Source organism: Oncorhynchus gorbuscha, linkage group LG04, assembly GCF_021184085.1.
Source record: "Oncorhynchus gorbuscha isolate QuinsamMale2020 ecotype Even-year linkage group LG04, OgorEven_v1.0, whole genome shotgun sequence".
NCBI classification, from domain to species: domain Eukaryota; kingdom Metazoa; phylum Chordata; class Actinopteri; order Salmoniformes; family Salmonidae; genus Oncorhynchus; species Oncorhynchus gorbuscha.
This window is the reverse complement of record NC_060176.1, coordinates 49,111,310-49,124,388: the sequence shown is the minus strand read 5'-3', so window position 1 is coordinate 49,124,388 and position 13,079 is coordinate 49,111,310. Positions and strand designations below refer to the sequence as shown.

The window sequence follows — 13,079 nt, the reverse complement described above, 5'->3', positions numbered from 1 at the left end:
TGATGCTGCCACCATCATGTTTGACAGTGGGGATGGTGTGTTCAGGGTGATTAGCTGTGTTGCTTTTACGCCAAACATAACGTTTTGCATTGTTGCCAAAAAGTTCAATTTTGGTTTCATCTGACCAGAGCACCTTCTTCCACATGTTTGGTGTGTCTCCCAGGTGGCTTGTGGTAAACTTTAAACGACACTGTTTATGGATATCTTTAAGAAATGGCTTTCTTCTTGCCACTCTTCCATAAAGGCCAGATTTGTGCAATATACGACTGATTGTTGTCCTATGGACAGAGTCTCCCACCTCAGCTGTAGATCTCTGCAGTTCATCCAGAGTGATCATGGGCCTCTTGGCTGCATCTCTGATCCGTCTTCTCCTTGTATAAGCTGAAAGTTTAGAGGGACGGCCAGGTCTTGGTAGATTTGCAGTGGTCTGATACTCCTTCCATTTCAATATTATCGCTTGCACAGTGCTCCTTGGGATGTTTAAAGCTTGGGAAATCATTTTGTATCCAAATCCGTCTTTAAACTTCTTCACAACAGTATCTCGGACCTGCCTGGTGTGTTCCTTGTTCTTCATGATGCTCTCTGCGCTTTTAACGGACCTCTGAGACTATCACAGTGCAGGTGCATTTATACGGAGACTTGATTACACACAGGTGGATTGTATTTATCATCATTAGTCATTTAGGTCAACATTGGATCATTCAGAGGTCCTCACTGAACGTCTGGAGAGAGTTTGCTGCACTGAAAGTAAAGGGGCTGAATAATTTTGCACGCCCAATTTTTCAGTTTTTGATTTGTTAAAAAAGTTTGAAATATCCAATACATGTCGTTCCACTTCATGATTGTGTCCCACTTGTTGTTTATTCTTCACAAAAAAGACAGTTTTATATCTTTATGTTTGAAGCCTGAAATGTGGCAAAAGGTCGCAAAGTTCAAGGGGGCCGAATACTTTCGCAAGGCACTGTATGTACATACATACATACATACATACATACATACATACATACATACATACATACATACATACATACATACATACATACATACATACATACATACATACATACATACATACATACATACATACATACATACATACATACATACATACATACATACATACATACATACATACATACATACATACATACATACATACATACATACATACATATATATATATATATATATATATAGTAGCTACATATTCCTGAGGGGACTTGAAAATGAAGGGCAGTGTGTTGGTCTCATGAGATGCTGTATCAGCAAACAATAAGCGAGAGATGGAAAATGCATGATGCAATAAATGTGTATTGACACCTCTGGCAGAATTCATTTCTATTCTTTCTTGATATTTTTTTATTTTTGCAAACTCAGCCTCATGGTAAGCAATGTTTTAATCTCTGATACCAGGGTATGGGTTTCAAATTAGACTTATTTATAAGTCACAGTGAACTGCAGCAAAAATAAACTACTTTAATACTAATATTTTGGAAGAGCTGCAATGGCACCGATAATCAACATCAATAAATATCATGACTAAATTAACTATTTTGTACACATACAGTACTGGGATAAATGGTAAAACTGTGATATCAGGATACAGCAGAAACATTTACTTTAACATCTATAGTCTATAACTTCCTCTCTTTATGATATCTCCCACATTTACATGAAAACCCCTCCTATTCCCTGTAGTGTAAATAAATCTCTAAACTGTTCAGTGGAGGCTCCTCAGGGGAGGACCAATATATTCACGTCACCAAATAATTGATTAAACACACACTTTGGAATAAAGGTCTACAGTAGCCTCTACAGCAGTCTGTAGGGTTGCACCAGCTGGCTATCAGGGTTGGTAGGTTACTTTCTAAATGTAATATATTAGTTACTAGTTACTTGTCCAAAAAATGTCATCAGTAACGTAACTTTTGGATCACAAAACCTCAGTAACGTAATATGATTACATTCGGTTACTTTTATATTACTTTCCCCTTAAGACTCATTCGAAGAAGACAAAAATGTATGTTATTAATTGAACCACATCTATTGCAGGATAAATCAATGTTAAAATGTACATAGCTGGCCATATATGGGATGTTACATTTTACTTTATGGGTTGGTTATGTAGGCTTCTTGTAACCCATTGTCACATCCTGACCATAGAAAGCCTCTATTTTCTATGGCAGAGTAGGTCAGGGCGTGACTAGGGGGGTTAGTCTAGTTTATATTTTCTATGTGGGGTTCTAGGTTGTTTTTTCTATGTTGGGGTTTTGGTATGATTCCCAATTAGAGGCAGCTGGCTATCGTCTCTAATTGGGGATCATACTTAAGTATAATTTTTTCCACTTGTAGGTTATGGGATATTGTTTGTTTTGAGTTAATGTTGTCACAGTTCGTTGTTTGTTAGTTTATTGTTTTGTATTTGCTATAGTTTCACTTCTTTAATAAATTATGTGGAACTCAACATACACTGCGCCTTGGTCCGACTTTCATTCCAACGAACGTGACACCTATCGCTTTCTACTAAATATAATAACATGATTAAATGATATCTTTACATTAATAACCAAAGTCTCAGAACTTCAGTCATTCCAATAAATATTATACCCTTTGATCAAGAATATGACTTGGAAATAATGGAAGTATAGATTAGCCAAATGGTTTTACCTGAGCATAACCCCAAAACTAAGGATTTATTAGCCAGCCCTACTCTCTTGTTGATGATTTTGTGGTCATGGAGGACTGATTGGGCTCATTGATCAAGTTGAAAAATAAATGCTGTGCTCATGGAATGGCATGCACTGAGCACTCGTGAAAAATTATTGCCATATGCGGCAATTGCAATAGGCCTATTGTTTACCTTTTCGTTTGTGACACTTTAATGTCTTGATAATATGCAGCTGTTTAAATCCATAGTTGAAACAACAAACTTTGAGTTAAAAAAAGTTATCCTCGAAGTAATCATCTACTTTTTTCAAACGTATCTATAATCTGATTACAATATTTTGCTGGTAACAAGTTAGTTACATGTTAGGGATTACATTTTTTTTTAACGAATTACATGTAAACCATTACTCCCCAACCCTGCTGGCTATGGCTATCCAACACTGGAAATCTTTTCAAGTCAATGTCAATTTTTGGTTTTATTAATATATTGCCACCGAGTAGCTATGTTGACCATGACGTTACTTACGTCATTAGCTTATATGGTGACAACCGTGTAGCTGTTGGCTTGGAAAGTTTTTTTAATTCTCAGTCACAGACAGCTGATGTGTTGTGCACTGAAATCCACAAGGGGAGGGAAACAGTGACAGGAGGAGAAGGAATTACACAACAAACACATTTTTCCCGCTTTTTGTAGGTGACTGCTATGAAAGTGCATTGTTTTAGTGGGTTCAAATGGTGAATTAATTCCGCCGATTCTGTTTAAAAACGTTTCTTAAATGGTAGCAAACGAAACGGGGATAAACATACCGGAATTTGTCTCAAAGAAACTCACGTTTGGAACTGTTGGACTAACGAGTACACCCTAGATACGCTTAGCGCACAACCGTGAGTCAAGGACATTCCTGGTTGCGACAACCAATCATATCTCCGTCGGCAACCAAGAATTGCACTCGCCAACCAATCCGAGACACCAGTGCAACCAAGTGGTAACCAAGAATTAACCGATGAGGTTATAGCTATGGCGGGACCTTTAAACTCTAGAAGAGGACAATGGAAAAATACTGTAACCCCAGGGTCGTCACAATGTTTCTTCTCACGAAATTTTGTTCGGGAGTTATTTCTTTTATATTTAAACGCTAGAAGAGGACCATGGAAAAATATATTTCCTCTCAGGTAATTTTGTCGAGTTATCTTTCTTTTCTGAAGTAACGTTAGCTTACAATTTTATTGTTGTCAGCGGTTTTTATTAATCATCATCATCATCATCGATCGGAATATCTAGCAGGTAAGATCAGTGTATTAGGCCACAGTAATATGTTAGCACGTTGAACAAGATTTACAGTGTAGCTACAGTAACGCGTTCTAATGCGTTAGTAAACTGGTGTAATGACACTGACACAGGTTATCGAAGTAAAGTAACATTAGCTAGCTTTTAACGTCCGATGATTCTGACCATCAACATAGTCTGTTAACCCCACTATTTGCAAACTGGAGTTATTATTTGCTTTTTTACCGTAGCTAGCTATCTAAACAAAGTGTGATTTTATAGCTAATAGTTGTGTTTTGTCACTAAACTCAGCATCATCAAACCTCTCCTTTTTCTCTTTTAATTAATTTCGCTAGTTGGACTAGACATAGCTATAGGGCAAACACTGTCTTCATATCAAATCGGCTAGGGTCATGTCAATTATGAATCAAAAAGCACGAGCGATATCCTATGCTCTTGCTTATGCTGGTGTTTTTGTGGTAGAAATGTCCTTTAGCAAGTAGCTAAAGATAGCATAAGTAGCTGGAGTTTATATACTTCATTTTATTGATCCATCAATTAACCCAGTCTGCTCACTGTGATTAAAATGTATATAATTTATGCTTATTAAATACAAACTTTCCCCTTTATTTTCTCAGCAGACATGGAGCCCGGGTTCAGAAAACTGCCAAATGGAAGCCTTGTCTTAACAGACAGTAAGGATTCTAGGATTTACAGGACATAAACTACTAAAAGAGTGTGGAGCCAGGCTGTGTCTCCAGGCAATGTGGTGGAATCAGCCAGGAGGGCTGTACTGCTCAGATGTGGCAACCCAACAAGCAGGGCACATTTGCTGGGTCAGCATGAGATACAGTTTGGCCTTTATAAGGAGCAGTCTTTCAAGTGGGTGGTTGAAAATGTGCAGGGCTGGGCTGGGTATTTGGTGGCATCGATGCAGAAAGAATCTGCCTCTCAGCCAGCGAGGAGTGATTTCAAAAGCCATGCTGCTAATAAGATGGCTTTCAAGGAATACATGGAGCTCTTCCACGAGGAGGCCGGGAGGCTATCAGGATTAAGTCCACCACCAATCCATTCAAAGACCAGATGACCACTGGTTCCCAGAGGTCCTCAACATCCTCACTCAGGTCATTGCTGGTTGGACAATTACGCCGCTCATGGATATCTCAACAGCACAATAAGGAAGCTCATGTCTCCTCGGAAGGTTCAGCCTAGTAAGCTCTATATTATGTTAATATAAATGATTTCATAATGTTATATTTTAGTTTATGGAGATAATAGATAAGTAAAACAATGTTTAATCTGTTGATCTAATTTATTGAATAGTTCTACTTTTCAGCCCTTCCAGCCTCTGAGCCTGATGATGGTGAGCTCCTTATGGCAGCAGAGCAGCTTGAGTCACAGGAGTCAGACGTGCCACGACCAATGGAGTTACAAGTATGAAGTTATTACATATAGTACTCACTGCTCAGCCTCTAAGTCTCATTCTACGTGTTTGTGTGGTGTATTTATAGTGATGACTTACATCATTTAAAATGTATCAGGCCTACACAGTATGTCTCATGTGATATGAGGACCTGTCCTTGGGGAATTTATCATCAATACATTATTTATTGTGTTGAGATGTTCTCTTTTGATTTCAGAGAGCGACATAATATGCCTTCCCAAGGATTGGCAACGCACTTTGCCTGATGTGGACCATAAGTGGGTGTCCAAGGCATTGTTCAGGTGGTCGGGGAATAGGATTCCAGAGATGACTTTGCCAGGGTTGACAAAATGTGGTGGGACGCCCCTCCACCACCCCTCATCTGCAGCTCAGCACCGGTGATGGAGAGGTACTTTGTCCATCCTCTGCTGCTCTGGATACCCAGGAAGCTCTTGCGGGTGAAGCTGTATTGCCCACATTCTGGTTGTTAGGGGGAGCTGACCTCATCAGGACTCCACCAGAAGATCAGGCAGGTTGTGGATGTGGACAGATCTTACTATCTGGCAGCAGAATACCTTCAATGTCCCAAGTGCAGTACGAAGGTCATCAATTGGAAACACAGCATCCTTTCCCAGCTGGACATAGGCCACAGCATCCAGTTTCCCTGCATTTTGACAGCTAAACCCGTCTGTGACATCAAGGTAGTTCATCTGATGAGACAGCGAGGTCTAGGGAACAGCAGCAGCCATATACAAAAGAAGGTGACATCTGTGCCCAAGTACCGCTGGCTAATGCAGATATACACCCAGGATGTCCTGCCCCAACTGGATGAGGTCAAGGCCAGCATTACCTCCCACGGTCCTCAAGATCGACTCAACCAAGAAGGTAGTAAAGAAGTTGGCAAGCCACAGTGCCAAAACTGCTGTGTGGGCCACTAATGTGGGAAATGAGCATGGACAAGTCCTCATGTCCGTGCTCACAGCCAGTGAGGGCAAAAGGACTGGGCCCTATGGTCGATGGCCTCATCAAAAAGTATGCGGATGCTGGAATCACAACACCTTCCATCCTGTATATGAACAGGGACTGTTGCGGAGCAAGCCACATTCAGAAGATGTTCGCTGCCTGGCCACAGCTGAAGATAAAGCTGGACATGTGGCGCATTGCAGTTGGTTGCAACACTAACTCCCACCATCTGTATGCAACGTTCATGAATTGTCTCAGCCAGTGCATTTTCCAGTACGACCAGGATGACCTAAAAGCACTGAAGGATGCAAAACGAAAAGAGCTGGAGGCAAAGCTCATGGGTCCATTAGATGCTGATGTCATGCGTAACATCACTCGGAGTGAGCTGGCCCTGCCCTGCCGAAGAACCACACGTGGCACAGAGGAGACCCAGACTCTGATCACTGAGCTCATCAATGGCTGATGGTGAGAAGGGGCGTGACTCCTTGGGTGTGCCTCTGATCAACTCCTGCAGGATGGAGGACATCTGGAGGACACAGATCAAGCATGTAGCCTGCCTGCAAGACCCAGAGGGTGCCCAGTTATATATCCAGACTGGCATCAGCATCAAGGGAGGACTTCCCCTGCCCACATACAGATGTGCCAGAAGTTCCACATCACTAGAATGCTTCCATCTTCACCTGAACCGATTCCTCCCAGGGAAAAACACAATCAAAACAATTCACTTTTAATGTACAATTACTGTTGTCTCTGTTTGAACTGGTGGTTGTATTCGAATGTACCAACCTTGTGAATTTATATTTCAGGTACACTAGCCAGTGATACCTTCTATCAGATGTACCTGGTTGATGGATTGGCACGGTGTCATCAGGACCATGCTGTTGCAGCTACAAGTGACAAGAAGGAGCCACACTCCTACAGTGTCATCCTTCGTCACACTGCCAACACCCTCAGGGAGGATATGCTTGGAAAGATTATGGTTCCTTACACTGTTCCAGGCAAATACACTGATGTCCAAGGGGAGGATGAGGGCTTTGTGGAATTTCAGGACCTGACAGTTCCAGTGCTGGAGACAGCCCTGCCTCTTGGCATCTTTCGTCCTATTCCCACCCCCTCTACCAGCATCCAGTCCACAGCTGCATCAGTCAGTCACCTGGCTTCCACTCTTGTACGTGCTACTCCACCACCTGGGCCTCTGTCCTCTACACCTGTGCTCGCCAGTCCATCAGTCAGTCCCATCCTCTACTCCTGTATGGGCTACTCCCCCCACAGGCAGGCAAGAGTGTGCAAGGCGGTATTGAATGTGTCGCTGTCTGTTGCCTTGGCTGTGTTTGTAAATTCACTCTGGAATGCCAGAGTCTGCTCAGTGCGTTCTTGGGCGTTCATAAAATTCAGAGCGTTTTGCTCCTGGAGCGTTTTAAAACACACACTGGACGCTCTGGCCAAAGAGTAGGTTTGATGCAAGCTAGCGTTCTGATCTCACAACAGCAGCACCCAAGCTAACTGACTGAAGTTGGCTAGCTTGCTAATGAGAGAATACCTCACTCTGACCATTTTATTGGCCCTAGCAGAGCTGGTTAGGCTGCTTTCATGTTATCTAGTGCGTTGACTGTAACTGCGGCTGGCAACAATTTACTGACACCCGTCATATTCAACAGGTGTTGCGTGTTATTAAATGAATGTTACCCCTTGATTACTCACATTTCTCTTGACCTGTGCATCTATACTGAACAAAAACATATAGGGCAACATGCAATATTTTCAAAGATTTTACTGAGTTACAGTTCATATTACATTTACATTACATTTAAGTCATTTAGCAGACGCTCTTATCCAGAGCGACTTACAAATTGGTGCATTCACCTTATGACATCCAGTGGAACAGCCACTTTACAATAGTGCATCTAAATCTTTTAAGGGGGGGGGGAGAAGGATTACTTTATCCTATCCTAGGTATTCCTTAAAGAGGTGGGGTTTCAGGTGTCTCCGGAAGGTGGTGATTGACTCCGCTGTCCTGGCGTCGTGAGGGAGTTTGTTCCACCATTGGGGGGCCAGAGCAGCGAACAGTTTTGACTGGGCTGAGCGGGAACTGTACTTCCTCAGTGGTAGGGAGGCGAGCAGGCCAGAGGTGGATGAACGCAGTGCCCTTGTTTGGGTGTAGGGCCTGATCAGAGCCTGGAGGTACTGAGGTGCCGTTCCCCTCACAGCTCCGTAGGCAAGCACCATGGTCTTGTAGCGGATGCGAGCTTCAACTGGAAGCCAGTGGAGAGAGCGGAGGAGCGGGGTGACGTGAGAGAACTTGGGAAGGTTGAACACCAGACGGGCTGCGGCGTTCTGGATGAGTTGTAGGGGTTTAATGGCACATATAAGGAACTCAGTCAATTAAAATAAATTCATTAGGCCATAATCTATTGATTTCACATGACTCAGAATACAGATATGCCTCTGTTGGTCACAGAGATAAAAAAATATATATTAAAAAACAGTCAGTATCTGGACCTAATGCAGCAAGACACATCTCCTTCGCAGAGAGTTGATCAGGCTGTTGATTGTGGAATGTTGTCCCACTCCTCTTCACTGGTGTCCAAACTTTTGATTGGTACTGTATATATTTTTGTTCTGTATACATTGTAAACTTTCATTCATAGGCTAGGTTGTAGCAACCTCATGATGGGCAATATGGAAAATTATAGTATCATGTCGTAGCCTAAACCTATCGATGTTACATTGAACTGGTTGAATGGAATATGAATGACAGTCATCCAATATTCTGTAATAGAAATAAGGCCAAGCTCATCAAAATTGTCCTCCCTCATCTTAAACATCACTGAACGCCACTGATAACGTACATTGAAAAATTCCAATAAGATCATACACTTCTGATCTTGATTCCCTCCAATGACTGTTTTATTCAGCTACTGCTTACCCCAAGATCTCCTCTACCACACAGAAGACCACTGTGGCCTGTGAACCCAGCATCTTCTCTCGTGCGCTATGAATCAATGAGATGGCCTCAGAGACATAATTGCTCCATGCAACAGAGAAGCCAATCTCCATTCCATCAGAGGCTGTACAATACAGTATTTATGGTGGTGAATCAAAGTTGATTTGTTATTCAACCATTCTTATACAGGTATATTTGTTTCATTTTCCTCACAAAGACAGAACTAGAGAAGAAAAGGTACTAGTATTTGCATAGACATTATGGTGAAAGACAAAGAGAGACTTATGTTACGACATTTGTGACATTGGTGTTATTATTGCATGGAATCAAGGAGAGTGCAATCACTTTATGTAAGTATTGTGCACATGTCAGACCTGATGCAAGTCATTCAATGGAGCAGAATGACAAAGTGGAGTACATCAGTATAAAAAAAACACACTCCAATGGGTTTCTTATAACACTCTATTTAGTGGCCGTATCTGAATCAATCTCCTACCTTATGAACCGACCACTCAGTGGCAAGGTTTGCTGCATAACGGCAGGTCCGGTGAATAACAAAACAGAGTTTAACCTTGAAGACTGAAATTCGGGGGTGGCATACTGAACATTGAAGTTACTATTAGGCTCAATGAAGAATGTGACTTCACTGGTAACAAACCTGAAACAAACATTTACTTGTTGTCTGAATGTCTCTTACTATTCAGCGGGAAAACCTTTCTATTAATGAGGATATGTCATGCTAGTCCATTTAGAATGATGGGGACTTTGAGACGTTCATCACCTACTATAATATTCAGTCCAGGTTCCTCAGAGGGGTTGAGTTATCAATAAACTAACCAAGATCTATCCCCTCGCCTCTGAAGTGAATTTTCAAAGACTGCAGAAACCCTTCTGAAGCACCGTTCAAGCAATCTGAAGATTTTAAACTGGATGTGATGACATTAATGAAGGATACTTTTTCAAGCACGTCTCATTCCAATAAGCCCAGAGTGAGTTTAGATTCAGAGTGGTTCCACTTGGCTGAGGAGAAACATTTTCTGAATTTAAACGCGACCAATTCTTCAACCAAGCCTCTGCTCACATGAAGCGTTAAATTCAACTCAAAGCAGTTGCAAAGAGATTTACATTTTCAGTATAGGGCTTTAAAGCCATAGGGTTGACTGAAATATTTGCATTAAGGATTTTCCCTCCCATCTGAGAAACATATTTCTAACATCTCTCAGTTGACGCCTTTGGGTATTGTATCTTAAGCTACTACCCGTATTCTACAAAACATAAGGAAACTTAATCGTGAGCCATTCCAAAGAAGGGAATATAAACACAATAAATCATTTCAATAGGACTTTCCAAGTGAGCCGACGCTGTACCTAATATTGGATTTGTAATTACTGGTATTATGTTCCAGCACACTAGTCTTTCTTTTCCAATCCCACTCGCTTTAGCTGAATAGGCTTATTAAAAACCTCAACTTCCAATGACACTTCTAACTCCTTTTTTTGTGTGATTATGATTTTGTACCTTCATGTTGTAACTTCTCAAAATAAATGTGTCCATTTGAGTCTATCAAAAGAATGTGGATGTATTCAATCGGCAGAATGAATCAGTGTTGTACTCACGCGCATGCCAAGCTCAATGTTCTCGCCTCCATAGACCTCCATGCCAGGATCGAGGAGGCCGATCTGGCCAAAGTATTCTCTGTCCACCACAAAGGAGCAGCCGATCATAGCTGGTGTCCTAGATGAAAAGACAGGTGGAGAGAGGCTTTTAAAAACAGTGTTCATTCCCCTGTCTGTCTTGATCAGCCTCAGTGACACCCACAGTGCACTCTGTTGAGTAGACACTTTACTAAAATAAAACAGGATTCATAGTAATGTTAATAATCACTGCACACCAGGCTGTTTGCACCCTGGGCTACACTGCAGGCCGATACACGATTTACTTGATTTCATTTCATTTAACACAAAAATCTGCATGATTAACCTGGGAAAACCCCTGAGTAACAATGCATTTTACAAATCGGAGAACACCATTCTCCTCTCTTAATTGTACATCTACATGTGGGGTACAAGTGCACCCAGACCTTCTGTGAAAATAACACAGGCTCAGCGTTTGATATATCTTTCGAAATGCATTTTTCCATAAGTGTCTGTGTTAAAACATCAAGAGGACCAGCTTCCAGAGACATCTCCATAATACAATAGAACTGGGTCTATAAAGCTCTTCAAGGAAGAGGGGTGGCAGGTAGCCTCGTGGGTCAGCGGGGGGAAAAAAAGAAACATTGCTTTAGGGATGTATGAGAGGGAAGCTATGATGGGGACAAGGTCCTCTAGTAAATATAGATGGTCAGACACACACACAAACCTCCATGAGAGAGCCACCTGTGCTGGCCTGATGGATGGGCCACTGTCCTCTCCACTACAGCCTGCTCTCTCTAGGTCTCTAAAGTTGTTTTTATTTCCGGGCCACTGTCACCCTAGGCTTGCTTTTACTGGCTTTAGCAAATGCATTTAGTGCTCGATGACAGACTTCATAAAAATGTAATGTAAAAATATAGCAGTCCATGATGTGCGATGACAAATGGAGTCAAAAAGCTTATTTTCAATCTGATCAGTGGGTAGCTGTAGTCTACTGCAGCATGGAGCCTAGTACACCATACATTAACATGCACAGTGGAGAGTGCAGTTCTGTACGGCTCTACTGTATGTTATCGGGAGGAGGTTATTAGAGAGGGAGGATGAAGAGGGAACGCTATAATGATTAATTGACACTGTGTTAATATTCAAAAGGAGGTTGTTTAGGGATATCAAGGATGCTGTGCATGTTTATATTTGTTTGCATATAGTCGTGTTTAGACGATAATTGCAGTAGTTTTGTCTTCCCAAAATAATCTGCATGGAGTGTGCTTTATGAAATTACTATGAGGGGTAAGGAAGAGAGACACGCACACACACACACACACACACACACACACACACACACACACACACACACACACACACACACACACACACACACACACACACACACACACACACACACACACACACACACACACACACACACACACACACACACACACACACACACACACACACACACACACAAACCAACATCTGCGCAATCACTGCTCTATAGATATCTTGCAAAAATATCCCTTTTCCAGTGGTCAAACTGCTTACACACTCATCCTCGGTCTGTTTTTTCACCTCCTTTTCTTATTTCATGATGTTTTTCAGTCAGTCAAAGTTCATAAAAGCGATGTTTTTTTCTATTACAGTGCCTTCAGAAAGTATTCACACCCCTTTACTTTTTCCACATTTTGTTGTGTTACAGCCTGAATTCAAAATGGATTGCATTGAGATTGTTACTGGTCTACACACAATACCCCAATGTCAAAGAGGGATTATGTTTTAAGAACGTGTAACTAATTAATAAAACATGAAAAGCTGAAATGTCTTGAGTTAGTAAGTATTCAACCCCTTCGTTATGGCAAGCATAAATCATTTCTGGAGTAAAAAATATCCATAGTCACATAAGAAGTTGTACGGACTCACTGTCCAATAATAGTGTTTATCATTATTTTTTGAATGACTACCTCACCTCTGTACCCCACACATGCAATTATCTGTAAGCTCTCTCAGTCAAGCAGTGAATGTCAAACACAGACTCAACCACAAAGCCCAGGGAGGTTTTCCAATGTCTCACAAATAAGGGCACCTATTGGTACATGGGTAAAAAATCAATAAAAAGCAGACATTTAATATCCCCATGATAAAGTTATTCATTACACTTTGGATGGGGTATCAATATACCCA

The 13,079-nt window shown here is 41.5% G+C and overlaps 1 protein-coding gene and 1 long non-coding RNA gene across 3 annotated transcripts in view; one reads left to right on the top strand and one right to left on the bottom strand.

Moving 5' to 3' along the window:
- Positions 1-13,079, bottom strand: part of LOC124034189 (polypeptide N-acetylgalactosaminyltransferase 9) — a 108,322-nt gene that overhangs the window by 54,501 nt on the left and 40,742 nt on the right. The window contains exon 6 of the mRNA XM_046347044.1: positions 10,881-10,998. Coding sequence (XP_046203000.1) covers positions 10,881-10,998 — 118 coding nt within the window. The remainder of the gene's footprint in view (positions 1-10,880; positions 10,999-13,079) is intronic.
- LOC124034190 lies at positions 3,422-8,014 on the top strand. 2 transcript variants are annotated; one of them, XR_006838535.1, is made up of 4 exons: positions 3,422-3,840; positions 4,576-5,145; positions 5,271-5,368; positions 5,575-8,014. It is a non-coding gene; the product is annotated as an uncharacterized LOC124034190 (long non-coding RNA). The 2 variants fall into 2 exon arrangements; XR_006838536.1 differs by having other exon boundaries at positions 5,258-5,368.